We start from the raw sequence: 15,611 nt of genomic DNA on the forward strand, positions 1-15,611 counted from the left end.
TTGAGTGAGTATCCACCCTTAGTCCTGAGAATAAGGCCTAAACGTTTAACAAAATAAACAAGGTCTTTAACTGCAAGCATCTTAAAATCTAGTGAAGGGAGAGAATTCATACATGTGACTCACCAGAGAAGGCTGAGATATGTTTAGTGAATGTGGACTTCTTAGTAAATCATATCTGTTTAACCAGGAGAGAATGTCCCCTTCCTCAACATGTTCTAGGTGACAGAAAATTCATTATAGGGCTGGGACCAGGTATGGAGAAGAGCACACTAGTTCTGGAGCCATGTGCAAATCTTAACTCTATGGTTGACTAGCTGTGAGCTCCAGGGAAAGTTGCCTCACTTGTTTGGAGCCTCAGCTATAAAAGGAGAAAATTATTCTTCCCTCAAAGGGTTCTGTGAAGAAGAATGAGAGCAGCGATGTGAAAGGCACTTTGTTCCCTGGTACCTGGCAGACAGCCACTCGAGCCTCTGGGGAATGAATGAGCTCTGTGTGCAAAGGGATATGGAAGCACTTGCTCATGTGACAGACAGGACAAGAGCACAGGGATGATGTGCGAGAGACAGGAGCTGGTGGTCACAGACAACCACGTCCACTGGGTGCCATGATAAGCACCTTTCACATTTTATTTCATTAACCTCACAACTACCCTATGGTAGTAATGATTTTCCTTGTCTTTCAGTAAGAAAAATGAGTCCTAGCAGAAGTAACTTAGCCAAGGTGACAAAGCTATTGGATGTTGGTGAAATTTGCCAAGCATTATGTAAGATTTAAGAACAAAGCCATGAACCTGAGACGGTGCTTGGACTTTAGAGTTTAGTGGATGTGACAGAACGAATGTGAGAATGAGGGTAAGGGAGCTGGGAGGGGAAGAGTGAGACAGAGAGAATGAAAGAGTGTGTGGGTGTGTCAGGGGTGTACACAAATGTTCAGGTATGTGCAAATATGGCTTGGACCGCAGTCAAGGGTCATAAATCAAAGTCTTCCCTGACATGCTTACTCAAGAGAGGAATCTAAGTAGACCTGCCCATTCCTGCAGACTGCAGGGCTGTGTCTTACTAAGGCTGTGGTATCAAACAGAAGTGCTCATTTCCTCCAGGTATCTGTGGCCCCACCTCCCCAGCTGCCATGCACTTATGCTCTCCCATGTCACCTCAAGCTCCCTGGACTGTGTCATCCCTTCAGAGCAAATACCATGGATTTAGTCTCATTTCACCACCCTGCTCCCATATTAAAGACCAAGCCTGAACTCCATCCTTCCATTGTCTTGTTGGTCTACAGTCTTCCATCCATGTTTGTTCATCACTAGCACAGGAAGTCTGTCTTATTAGAAAGAGCAGAACCAAGATTCCATCTTAGTCTGGTCTGCCTCTAAAAGTGCACGTCTTGTTCTAACAAATGGCAGGAATGGGTCTGCATAAATCAAGACTTTTTATTTCATCATGCTGAATGCCTGGATGAACTTCTTAGGTTTTACAGGAAGGATTTCTTGACTATTTCAGAATATACAGTAAAAAATACTTTTGGAATGGCTGAAAATCTCAGGTTAAGCTAAAGGACTCTTAACTGACAATGTATACAACCTGGAATCTCAGCTTGTTCTTGGAGGGGACTTGGCACTCCAGTAGTGTTTACTGAAATGAACTTCTACAGAGTTTCACCTCTTACCAACTCTCTGCCCACGTATATTTCTAGTCTGACAGAGCTACATGAAACATTTTTATGGCATGATCAACTGTGTAAACATGGATACATCAAAGGACCTCCTGCAGCCCTGGTACCAACGGTGGTGATGTCTACCAATTCTTAAGTAACCATGCCAGTCACTGTGCCAATGGCTTTACTTGGAGGTAGTAAGTCCCAGTGTCATCTGAGAAGACTTTGTAAGGTAGAGAATACATTTTGATGTACAAAAACAAACAAGTTCTTAAGAAAAAGACAGTGTAAGGGAAAAAGAAGAGGTTAAAAATAAGGTTGTTCAGTCTCCTACACTATTGGTGGGGATGTAAGAAGGTACAGCCACTATGGAAAACAGTATGGAGGTTCCTCAAAAAGACTAAAAATAGTGTTGCCATATGACCCAACAATCCCACTGCTTGGCATATACCTGGACAAAACTATAATTCAGAAAGATGCATGTACCCCTATGTTCATAGCAGTTCTATTCACAATTGCCAAGACATGGAAACAACCTAAACGTCCACCGACAGATGAATGGATAAAGAAGATATGGTGCATATGTACAATGGAGTATTACTCAGCCATAAAAAGAATGAAATAATGCCATTTGTGGCAACATGGATGGACCTAGAGATTATCGTACTAAGTGAAGTAAGTCAGAAAGAGAATGACAAATACCATATGATATTACTTGTGGAATCTAAAATATGACACAACGAACTTATCTACGAAACAGAAACAGACTCACAGACACAGAGAACAGACATGTTGCTAAGGCAGGGTGTGGGAGAGGGATGGTATGGGAGTTTGGGGTTAGCAGATGCAAACTATTATGAATAGGATGGATAAACAACAAGGTCCTACTGTATAGCACAGGGAACAATATTCAATATCCTGTGATAAACCATAATGGAAAATAGTATAACAAAGAATCTGTATATATGTATAACTGAATCACTTTGCTGTACAGTAGAAATTAACATAGCATTGTAAATCAACCATGCTTCAATTAAAAAAAAAGATGGTTCAGGAGGCTAAAACAGGCTTAAAATGAGAAATGAAAATAGAAAGATCAAGAGAAAAGGAATAGCACAGTAGCTATAAAAGGAAAATAAAAGTAATAGGTTACAGGAAATTTCATATGAACGATAAGTATTCCAAATGTAAGATGAAGCACTTAAATAATAAAGTAGAGTAAAATAAATGTTTAGAATAAAAAAAATTAGAAGTGGTGAGTTAGTGAGACAAGAGACTGAACCACGAGATATAAAGTTGAGGAAGACTCTACTTAATTTGAGTTCTTAAACTCAAAAGCCAACAGAACAAAGACAGGAAAACATAAAAAGGAAAAAAGGAAGAGTATATCAATTCTTATTCCCACTAGCAGTAGGTGAGAGGGTCTGTTCCTCTGAACACTCACCAGCACTGAGCTCTGTGCTCAAGGAGCTAAGATTCTCTCTCACTTGCTAAACTGTATTTTAAAATGTGTCACTCAATGTATTTGTATTGCTTTTATAGTTACAAAGCGTTTCTATCCAATAAAGCACCAAAAAGAAACCCAAGGACATAGGGAATAAAGCTTCATAACACTTCTTACACTTTTTAAGTCATAAAATCCTTCAAAAATCTAGTATGTCATGGATCTGGTAAAGCAAAACCCTGTACGCATGAATACATTTATGCATAAATGCAGTTCACCAGTCCCCTGGGGTCTCTGAACTTCTGCTAAGAATACTGGTCTCACTGGTAGTTCTTGGGGTTATGCTAGGTTTCTGGGAACAGCCTGTGGAAATCAAATTCAGTTGTCAGGCACCTTCTGACGTTGCTATGTTATATGTGAGGGCAATACAGAGATCAATACGCTATGGTGTTTTCCTGAAGTGTCAAAGCCTCTCGGGGAAGGCTGACTACAGAAAAAAACTAACGCACAGTGGAAGATGATACATGCTATAATGCTGAAGCAAGGGGCATGACGCTATTGAAAGAAGAGAAGAATTCCACTCCAGGTACGGGAGAAAGCTTCTAAGAGGAGCTGATATTTGGGCCAGATTGTAAATGAAGGTGTGGGTACCTGCAAAAGGATATGTGTTGTGAAGGCAAAGATTTTAGGCTGTGGGAATAGCATACACCAATGCAAAGACAGGAAAATGTGGGCTTTCAGGAACAAGTGAGCTGTTTTCTGACTGCAGTACAAGTTCATTAGAGAGCACTAACCCTGTGGTTGGTCAAGGCCGGGTGCTGGAGGTACAGGTCCTTAATCTTAAGATGCCCCCAATCTAATGGAGCGTACAGATAAGTAACCAGTTCTTATTATTACCATTCTGTACAATAACTTATTAAATGGGGGAAAGCAGGAAGCACATAAGGGGACCAAAGGCTAGGATAGGTTTCTGGGAAAAAATACCTTCTCATTTGTGTACAGAGAGGGGAAACAAGCCTGACAAGGTACTGTGAGCTAGACCAAGGATATACAAATGTCAAGTGAAATATTTTGGATCTTGTTTTGTTTGCAACTAGAAAACTGAATAGGAGAGGTAAGGGCAGTGAATGCTTAAGAACTTGGATTTTTGAAGTCATACAAATCCATTTATATCCAGCTTCTGCTTTCACTTTCTATGTGATTTTTGGTCAAGTTATTTAACTTCTCTGTGTCCCAGTTTCCAAATCTATAAAATGGGGGATATTACTAATTCCCATCGTTGGGATGGTGGTGATAAGTAACCATAATACTAAAATAAATAATAAAATTATTTATTGTTATTGACATATTTGGGAGTATATTTTAGCAAAAGGACTCTGGTTAGATCTGGACAAAGGAATGGAGGGGAAGTGGACAGAGAGTGGATTAATGCAGCCCGTGCAGCAATCAGGCCAGACAATGTATGCAACCTCAACTGGCTTTTCCTTGAGTTTGTTACTATAAATTTTTGAAGAAAGGAGGAGGGTAGTAGATATAGAAAGAAGCATCAAATATGTGCTAGGCACCCTGGCAGTAAACTGATATTCATAAACTTGTTTGATTCTTATAATAACCCTACAATGTATTCTTTGTTTTCAGAAAAAGAAGCACAGAGATTTAGTGCCTAGCTGGTGGTCATAAAGTTGGGCTCTTCCTAACTCTCTCTGTATGTCTCATCCTTAACTGAAAGCATGAAGATATTCTCTCTCTCCTTCTGAGTGATGAAGCTCCCTAAATATTAGCTGGCCACATGACTTTCCAATCAAAACCACATTGCTCAGCTTCTCCAGGTGTGGCCAATGGGACGTAAGCAGTGGTGATGTGTGCATCTTCTGGGTCATGTCCTTAAAGGAAAGTTGCTTCTCACCACCTGCTCCTTTCCCCGTTCCATGGACTGGAACTCATACATGAAGATGTTGTAGGACGAGAGCAACATGATAGAAGGAACTGGGGTTTCTGGATGACCTTGTGTTACAAAGCAGCTTTCCTACCCTGGTCTTCCTGCCTACATCTGAACTCACTTCTGAGAGAGAAATAAATTTCACTCTTTTTTTACACCACTGTATTTTGGGGCCTTTTTATTACAAGCAGCTTAATGTATATCCTCATAATACATTTATCCACCTTATCTACCATTCTCCCACTTTAGTCCAATAAGATTTTCTCTTATTTAAATACATACACATATAGCTGTGGTAGAGGAAGTTTAGAAAAAAAGGGGAAAAACAAGAATGGTTCATGGTTCCCATCATGCCATACAAATAGGCCAGTTTCTTCACGGCCCTCTCACTTTGTTTTAGCTCATGTCACTTCCTCCCATTTAAAAATCTCCTGTCCACTTTACTCCATATAACCATTTGCCTAACATTTATTTCCAGTTCAGCCAAATTTATTTCAACATTCTATAGAGGTTATCCCCAGGGCTTCCCATTCACAGTGATCCCACCTCATGATATCTCATTTGGTTACCAAAAGTTTATACACACATTTCATCATACACTGTCTTGTACTGTGCCTGTCACATAATAAGCACTTCATAAATGTCTGTTGGATAAATGAACCCCTGGATAAGTCAATTATCCTCTAACTACATCGTGAAAAGTCAGGTAGCATAAGTCAAAGAATAGGTATATGAGTCAAATAGTCCTGCGTCCAAGTCCTTGTTTAATGTTATAGCTGATAGGTAATGACAGATAGGTAAGTAAAGATAGATAAATAGGCAATGATAGGTAGTTAATGATAGGTACTTAATGTTTCCAAATTGCTGGAATGTAAATTTAATTACAACTAAATCACACCATTTAACTCCATTTTTTTTACAGCCAAAAATATTTCATTGCAAACCTATATAAAATAAAATTTAACACTTCTGGTGAAAAATCTCTGGGCCAGAGATAAGACCCTAGCCTCAGTTTCATCCCTGGCCAGTTTTATGACATGAGGCAAATCATGTAACCTATTTAGTCATATCTATCTTAATGGTAAAACAAGGGCACAGACAAAGTTTCTGATTCCAGACAAGAGTGAGTAAAAGCATCCCATTTTACTCCTCCTCATCATCATGATACTGACACATACAAAAAGTAACACCAATAAAACCCTGTTCTCTGTAGTCAAAGGACCAGATAAAGGGTGGTCCACCAGGACAGAACATTTCAACCTTTCTACCTTCCTTTTCTGGAGACAAATACCATAAGAGATGTGACCCTCCCACATCCTAATGAGGGGCTACAGCAGTGAAGAAGATGCATGGAAACTTGCCTTCATCCTACCTTTGCAATAAGGCGGTGCCCCTTCCCTGCTGACTCTATGAGCTGAATTGTGACTATCACCCCTGAACTGCAGTAAAGAGACTCCTTGAAGTAGTCAGTGGGCAAAATTCTGATTTCTACCACTCCACAGAAATAAGGAGGCACCTGTATCCCATGGAGATGATATGGTTAGATTACTGACTTCCCTCCTCAGGCTACCCTACTCAGAGGGGCCCCAATCTTTTGTCCCCATCCTCATTCTCTCCAGCCTGCACTGATGAGAATGTGGGTTGGAGTCCTATGGGGGTGGACAACACATAAGTGGGGTAGACCAGTATAGTATTGCAAAGACTTTATAACCTAAATTGACATTTGAACCACAATCCACAAAAGTGAACATTCTGAATATCAACAGATTGACTATCTGCTAAAATAAAAGATTTACATAGAGTCCAGAGTCACATAACAAAATACACCAAATGTCCAGAATATAGTCCAAAATTACTCATGTTACCAAGAACCAGAGAAATCTCAAATTGAATGAGTTGAAACTAATACTGAGATGATAAAGATGTTGGAATTACAGGATAAAGATTTTAAAACAGCTATTGAAAATGTTTCGATAAACAATTATACTCTCAAAAAAATTTTAAATAGAAAATCTTAACAAAGAACTAGAAAATATACATAAGAACCAAAGAGAAATTTTAGAACTGAAAAATACAATAATGTAAACAAAAAACTCAATAGAGCAACTCAGTAGCGGAGTGGTAATGACAGGATAATCAGTGAAATTGAAGACATCAATAGAAAGTATCCAATCTGAACAACACAGAGAAAATAGATTGAGAAAAGATAAAACAACTGAGCTTCAGGGACTGATATTAGAATAACAAAAGATCTGTCAGTTGTGCCATCAGTGCCAAAGAGTACCAGAAGGAAAGGAAAAAAACATGGACTTGAAAAAATATTTGAAGAAATAATGGCTGAAAAATTCTCAAATTTGGTACTAGAAAAACCTACAGATTCAAGAAGTTGTGAGTGAACCCAATAAATCCAAAGAATTCAACACCAAGACATGCAATCAAATCTCTGAAACCAATAAAAACAAAGAAAACTTCTTGAAAGCATGCAGAGGAAAACAACTCATTACTCATGGGGAACAACAATTCAAATTACAGCAGATTTCTCATCAGGAACTAGAGATGCCAGAAAGAAGTAGCACAACATTTTCAAGGGTTTAATAAAAGAAACTGTCAACCTAGAATTCTATATCCAGTGATATAGAATTCTGATTTCTACCAGAAGAAAAGAAGGTGAAATAAAACATTCTTAGATGAAGGAAAGCTAAGAGAATTTTTTTGCCAGCAGACCAGTTCTAAAAGAATAGCTAAAGAAAGTTCTTCAGTTAGGAAAGAAAGAGCAACAGAAAGGGTAAATAAATGGGTAAATACTATAGACTAATCTTGTCTTCTTGAATTTAACAAATCGTGTTTGACAGTTAAAAGAAAAATTATAATACTGTCTGAGGTGGTTCTCAATGTCTGTAGAGGTAATATTTAAGACAAATTATATATTATAAAGTAGGGGAAGGTAAAAGGACCTAAAGAGTTTTAAGGTGTCTGTATTCCACCTAAAGTGGTAAACTGTTGATACTCATTGCAATAAGTTATGTATGCGTAGCATGTAATCTTTACAGCAAGCACTTAAAAACAATACAAAGAGATATACTCAAAAACACTATAGATAAATTAAAATGGAATTCTCAAAAAATGTTCAAGTGACCCACAGAAAGACAGGAAAGGAGAAGAAGAGGAGTAAAAAACAAAGTGAAAAATAGGAAACAAATAATAAATTGGCAGACTTTTGTTTTAACAAATCAATAATTACATTAAATATAAATGATCTAAATTCACCAATCAAATGTCTGATATCGGCAGAATGAAAAAAATTACCCACCTATATGTTATCTACAAGAAACTCATTTCAAATAAAATGGTATAAGTAGATTAAAAGTAAAAGAATAGAGAAGCATATACTAATCAGAAGAGAACTGGTGTGGCTATATTATATCAGATGAAGTAAAATTCAGGCAAAGAGAATTACCAGAGATAAAGAGGGACATTACATAATAAAGAGCCAATTCACCAAGATGACATAACAATTTTAATGTGTATACACCATCTAAAAGAGCTGCAAAATACACAAATGAAAACTACCAGAACTGACTAGAGACATAGAAAAACAAGTAATTACAGTTGAAGACTTTGACAACCCTCTCCTAGTAACTGATAGAATCAGTAGACAAGAAGTCAACAAGGGTTCAGAAGGACTAAAGAACGCAGTCATTTAATTATATCTAATTGACATACAATATAGAACACTCCACCCAACAATGGCAGAATTCACATTTTTTTCAAGTATGCATGGTGCTGTATCTTGGGTCATAAAACCAACCATAACATATTTTTTAAAAATTGAAATTATGCAAAATATGACCTCTAACCATAATGGACTCCAACTGGAAATCACTAACAGAAAGAAAACAGGAAAATCTCCCAATATTGGAAATTAAACAACACATTCATTAAAGAAGGGTACAGGTTTAGGAGCCTAGCTTTAAAATTCTGTAGACTAATCCTGTACCAAATGTGTGTTTCTCCCAGAAAGTGATAAAAACCTTCTCCATCTGAATCTGAGTTTGTATTATAGGCTTGTGTTTAAAGTGCTCCAGGCATTTCTAGGGAAACGGGAACTATTATTTGTTGGGCACCTACACTAAGCTGTATTAATATTGACCATTCACTGTTTTATTTAATGTTCACACCCACCTATCACAGTGTTGTCTGTCAGCAAGGTACCTGTGCTGAGAGGCAGGGAAGCAGCTGAAAACGCTTGAGAAAGTGCTGGATGTTGGAGGGAATTCTAAGGAATTCAGAGTGGCCACAGTTAGGCAGCCCTGATGGAAGATGATTATAAAGAAGTGGAAAGAGGCTACAGCAAGATTTCCAAGTGGCTCCCTAAGGAGTCTGAAAGCTGGGAAGCAGCAAGAAGCCTTGAGAAAGCCTAAGCAGAGGAGTGACATTTTAAAATGATTACTTTAGTGAGAGTGGATTGCAGGGCGGAGGCTGAATGTGAGGGGCTCAGTCCTTGTGGGGATGGGAGCAATTCATTTGAAAAGTGGTGAGGATTTAGGTAGAAGTATCACCATTTCACACATGGGAAACGGAGCCTCCGAGAGGGAAAGTACCGGATTTTCCCCCCCAAGGATAATAATATTAAAAATACAAAGTGATTATATTATAAATACAATGTCCCAATAATATGTAACAAGACACACAATTAAATGACTTAAAGAACATATCGTGTCTGGCACACTTAAATAGTAAACAGTTAACAAAATTTCATCCCTAGAAGTGGAATCATGCTGGTTGCTGGTGAGGAGAGCGAGGCTCAAAGCTACCCGGGTGCCCGCTTTAGCCTCAGAGCCCACAACCCCCGCCCCAGCCTCCCGCCCTCGGTACCCGGAATGGCCCTTGTCCTGCAGATCAGGGTCAGGACGCAGTCCTGGCACCTTCGCCCACTCCTACCCTCTGAAGCGACAGGTGCCCCTTCTCAAAGTCCAGATGGAAGAAGTTGCCTACGAAGGGCAGGCGGAGGGGTCCCGGCGGGTAGTTCTTCGGACGCCGCCTTTTGAGGAAATCAGCAAAGAAGAGAAAGGCGACGGCCCCCAACAGGACAGTGCGGGGACGGAGAACGGTCCAGAAGGCAACCGCCAGGGAGCCCACCGCTGCGAGCATGGCGGCGACCTCGGCTCGCTCTTCCGCGGTCTGATCCAGCGAAGGTCCCGGCGGCTCTCAGCCTCTAAGCTGCCAGCACTGCCCTCCTTCCCCGCCTGCCCCCGGCCCCGCCCCGCCCCGCCCCCCCCTCCAACCCTCACTCCGCCGCGCCCCTACCCTGGCCCGCTAGGCTCCCGCGAAGCCTGGTCTGCATGACCCGTCCGGGCTCTTCCTCAGGCCGCGCCTCCTGCCGCGCCCCCAACCCGCCTCCACCCGGTCCTCTACTCCCCTCTGCCTTCTCCCAGCTGCCTGCCGCCCACCAGATGCTTGTGGCCGGATTCCTGGGAGAACAGCAAGGGTCTTGGAAAAGGCCTGGCTACAAGCGTTTTTATTAGCTACTTAGACAGCCTGTCTCTCTGTGAGGCCATCGGGGCTCTTGGGTTTATGTCATCGCATCTCAGAGAGGGCCGCGGACACTTGAGCTCTGTGTTTTTCTATCATCACCGTCTCACCAAAGGACTGGAACCGCGCCTGGTAATAAAATAGGGAAACAGCAGCACCTGATATTTCCTGGGCGCTTACTATATGCCAGACTTCTTTAGATGAATTGCTTAATTCTGACAAATTTATGCAGATACCCTTCGTTCCATCTTGCAGTTGCAGAAACTGAGACAGAGGTTAATATCAAATACGTGGTAAATAAATGAATCCACCGGTCTGCAGCACACTTAAAGGAGGCCCTGTATTTGTAACTCTTTCGAAGTTTAAGAAGCATTACATCAAAGCTCTAGCACTGAGGCTAGTCTTTAATAGGTGCTTAATGAACATTGAAGGTAGGTGTCTTAGTCCTTGTCCTTTTTGGTTTGCTTAGTAAGATTCTTCCTCTGAAGCCTCAAGATGGTGTAGGACCCCAGGTTCCAACCTTCTATGCTATCCTGTGTGCCTACCTGTGTCTCACCATTTGTGAGGTACTCAAAACGTGAAGCATAGTACTGGAATAGTATAGCACACACTCAGATTCTCAACATATATATATAGACAACCTGATTAAAATCTTTCTTTAAAAAGAAAAGAAAAGAGCATTCAAGTCTCTTTGCTATCTTCCAAAGTCTATAGGGAGATACTAGTTAGAGCTTAGTTTTTAAGTTTTTATCCTTCCAGTCCACATCTTCCTGTTTCACTATAGTTGTTATGCATCCATGCAGTGTTTCTAATATTTATATAAATGCTGTTTTTAAAATAATTCTACAATAGATTTTTTTTCTCAGTACTTTGTGTTTGAGATCTATCTGGGTTGATACACGTGGCTTTAGTTTATTCACTTGAACAGCTATGTAGTTCTATCACTACCCCACAATTTTTGGGGGGGAGTATAATTGACATATAACATTGTATTAGTTTTGGGTGTACAGCACAATGATTCATCTGAGCAAAATGATCACCCAAAAGGTCTAGCTAACAGCCAATACTATACACAGTTACAATATTTTTTTCTTGTGATGAGCGCTTTTGAGATATACTCTCTTAGCGACTTTCAAATTTGCAATACGGTATTAACTACAGTCACCGGGCGGTACTTTACATACAGATGATTATTTTATTACTGGAAATTTGTACCTTTTGACCCCCTTCATCTGTTTCACCCATCCCCTTCTCCTGGCCTTTGGCAACCACCAGTCTGTATCTATGAGCTCTGTTTTTGTCTCTGTTTTTAGATTCTACATATAAGTGAGATCATATAATATTTGTCTTTCTCTGTCTGACATTTCACATAGCATAATACCCTTGAGGTCCAACCACATTGTTGCAAATGGTAAGATTTCCTTAAAAAATATATATAGATCTCACATTTTTCTTATTCATTCATCCATTGATGGGTGTTAGATTGTTTCCATATTTCGGATATTGTAAATAATGCTGCAAGCAATATGGGGATGCCATCAACTTCTGTGTTTTCATTTTATTCAGATAAATACCCAGAAGTGTCCTCGATCACATGCTAGTTCTATTTTTACACCACAATTTATTTAGCCATTTCCATATCAAAGAACATTTAGGTTTGTTATCTCCCTCTATCCCTTTTTTGTTTGTTTGTTTTTGTCTTCTGTGGGGTTTTTTGGGCGGGGTTGTTTGTCTTGTTTTGTTTTGTTTGTGTTTAAACAATGCTGCAAGTGAGAGATTGTGCCATGGGCTGGAATGGATGATGTAACATTTAAGATTAGATGATCTCTATTGACTTCTTTTCATGGACTTTGTATAAATCAAGTGCTGGACTTTACCTAAAAAGGTAATGGTTTCGACATATTTATAATAAACTGATCTAAATTTCTTCTACAAGAAGAACACTTCTTTGAAAACAAAGATGAAGCTTCACCTAATTTGCTTTCTCCTTGGTTCCTTCTGAAGTAAGGTCTCAAAGCTGTGATTAATATTTTTTCATATAATGAATACTCAGGACATTGTATAGCCTGTGGTAAGTACAAAGGGAAAAAAAGACATTTTCCACCTTAAGAGCTTTTACCATGATCAGCATGACCTTCCCTGGTTGAATATTATTCTCTTCTTGTTCCATTAAGTTAAAATACAAGTCAGCACAGGTATTTGGTTCCTAATATTTTAAAATGTAGTATGACTTAAAAAAGTATTTTGTATAAGGTTGTGTGTGTACTCTGTCTGTACCTCAGGTTCAAGTTACTGACTTTATGTTCTAAAGAAAAGTGAATAATTAATAATATCCTTAGTTATAACAATAATGAGGTGATTACTGGTATTGGTGTTCAGTGTTATTTTGTACTTTATACTTTTCCCTTTATGTTCTCTGTCTTGTATCAACTAATCCCCCAAATCACTGAGTTGCTCTTAAAAAAAGAAAGAAAAAGAAAAATGTTGATATTGTGTACATATTTTTTGTCGATCAAGTCACACACATGAAAGCATGTAAAGCAACTAAGTGGAATATTAATTGCATGCTGGGAAATTATCAGATTAGTCCCTTCATTGGTTCTTATGCCACATGAATTCCTAGATAAATTGGTAATTCATTATGAGTGAATTGTGATTACTACTATAAAGTGATTTTTTTCAGCATTAATTGAAAACTGTTATGTGAAACCTGTCTATCCAGAGAAGTTACACTGTATAAATATTAAGAAGTACTTTAGCTAGATTATTTTTGGTATTAAATTATATGTCAAGTACTTGAAGTGAATTTGAGTTTAAAAGTAAGGCATATTTCCTAAACGACAATAATAGATTATTAATTTGAAAATTTCTTATTTTGAAATTTTAAAATTCTATTAGTTGTCTTTTATATCTTCTTCCACCACATAAATACATTGTTTGACAACGAAAAGACAAATGTTTTCCGAATGCTTTTAAGTATTTATTTATTTTATTTTATTTTATTTATTTAACTTTATTTATTTTTGGGTGCACTGGGTCTTCGTTGCTGTGCACGGGCTTTCTCTCTAGTTGTTGCAAGCAGGAGCTAATTTTCGTCGTGGCTCACAGGCTTCAGTAGTTGTAGCACATGGGCTCAGTAGTTGTGGTACACAGGCTTAGTTGCTCTGCAGCATGTGGGATCTTCCCAGACCCGGTATCGAGCCTGCGTCCCATGCATTGGCAGGCGGATTCTTAACCACTGGGCCACCAGGGAAGTCCAAGGATTTATTTTAAAAATTGATGTGGTATATTATTTTTAGGAAGAAATAACTTGGCCCATCAGGATTTTTTTTTCTCATTATCTGAGAGTTGAAGGGCTTCCTGTAATAATTGTGAACAAACTTAATCTAAATGTGTTAACAAATATTCTTCTGTACTTTATTTGTATATCTTTAATGCCCTGAAAATCTAAAGGGTAATCTAAGCTAACATGTTTTAGAATATCCAAGAAGAAAAAAAAAACTGCTTTTTATATCAGCCTTTTAGATTTCTTGAAGATTTTGGTGAAGAATAAAAGTACGTACTACAAGTATTGACAAAAATCTGAAAAACCTTTTCTATAAAACCCACAATATTTAAATAGAGTTAGTCGTGGAGAATCACTGTTTAACAGTGGATATTTTGTCTTTTGTGCTTATATTATTATATTCAAATTGCAAGTACAGCTGACCCTTGAGCAACAACATGGGTTTGAACTGTAAGGGTCTGCTTATACACAGATTTTTTTCAATAGTAAATACTACAGCATTACACAATCTTTGGTTGGTTGAATCCATGGATGGTTGAATCCACAGATGCAGAACTGTATAACATTTTAATATTTGCCAAAATGGTTTTGTAGAAGAGATCCTAAATATCTAATTTTTTTTTTAAGTTAAGGAGAAGTAAAGATTTTCTCAAACAAACATTGAGGGAATCTGTTCCTAGTAGATCTGCCTTACAAGAAAGGTAAAAAGTAGTTCTTCAGAAAGAAGGAAGAAGATACAGTTCAGAAAATCAGAACTGTATAAAGAAAAAAAAAGCATTAGAAAAAAATAAAGTAAAATAAATATTTTGTTTTCTTTTTCTTGATCTTATAAATAAGTTTGTTCAAAATAAAAATATTAACCATGTATTCAGTGATTATAGCTTATAAATAAGTGATATGAATGTTGTAAGGGGCAGAAGGAAGGAATTAGGAATACTCTGTTATAAAATATACTTTCCCTACTGATGAGGCAGTTTGATATTACCTGAAAAGTGGATTTGGGTCACTAGAAAATGTGTATCATGAACTCTAGGGCAACCGCTGGACAAATTTAGAAAAAGAAAAATTTAATCAATATGCTAAGACAGAAGACAAAATGGAATTATATAAAAGACTCAGTTAAAACCAGAGAAGACAGGTTGCTTCCATGTCCTGGCTATTGTAAATGGTGCTGCAGTGAACATTGGGGTGCATGTATCTTTTTGAATTATGGTTTTCTCCAGATATATGCCAAGGAATAGGATTGCTGGATCATATGGTAGGTTATTTTAGTTTTTAAGGAACCTCTATACTGTTCTCCATAGTAGCTATACCAATTAACATCCTACCAACATTGTAAGAGGGTTCCCTTTTCTCCACACCCTCTCCAGCATTTATTTTTTGTAGATTTTTTTGAGATGACTATTCTGACCAGTGTGAGGTGATATTTCATTGTCGTTTTGATTGCATTTCTCTAACAATTAGTGATGTTGAGCATCTTTTCATGTGCTTCTTGGCCATCTGTATGTCTCCTTTGAAGAAATGTCTGAATGTCTATTTAGATCTTCCACTTATTTTTTGATTGGGTTGTTTCTCTTTTTCATATTGAGCTGCGTGAGCTGTTTGTATATTTTGGAGATTAATCGCTAGTTGATTGCTTAGTTTGCAAATATTTTTTTCTCATTCTATGGGTTGTCTTTTCATTTTGTTTATGGTTTCCTTTGCTGTGCAAAAGCTTTTAAGTTTAATTAGATCTCATTTGTTTATTTTTGGTT

The 15,611-nt window shown here is 38.2% G+C and overlaps 1 protein-coding gene across 2 annotated transcripts in view; it reads right to left on the minus strand.

Annotated features, from left to right (window-relative positions):
* CYP2J2 (cytochrome P450 family 2 subfamily J member 2) overlaps positions 1–10,236 on the minus strand; it is a 31,463-nt gene extending 21,227 nt beyond the window's left edge. The window contains exon 1 of one of the 2 annotated variants that reach the window (XM_065876675.1): positions 9,981–10,236. In XM_065876675.1, the coding sequence (XP_065732747.1) occupies positions 9,981–10,190 (210 nt within the window). In that variant the 5' untranslated portion in view covers positions 10,191–10,236. The remainder of the gene's footprint in view (positions 1–9,980) is intronic. The other variant, XM_065876734.1, reaches the window with a different exon arrangement.
* Between the last annotated feature and the right edge of the window lie 5,375 nt (positions 10,237–15,611).

This window comes from Phocoena phocoena, chromosome 1 (genome assembly GCF_963924675.1).
Source record: "Phocoena phocoena chromosome 1, mPhoPho1.1, whole genome shotgun sequence".
Lineage (NCBI taxonomy): Eukaryota > Metazoa > Chordata > Mammalia > Artiodactyla > Phocoenidae > Phocoena > Phocoena phocoena.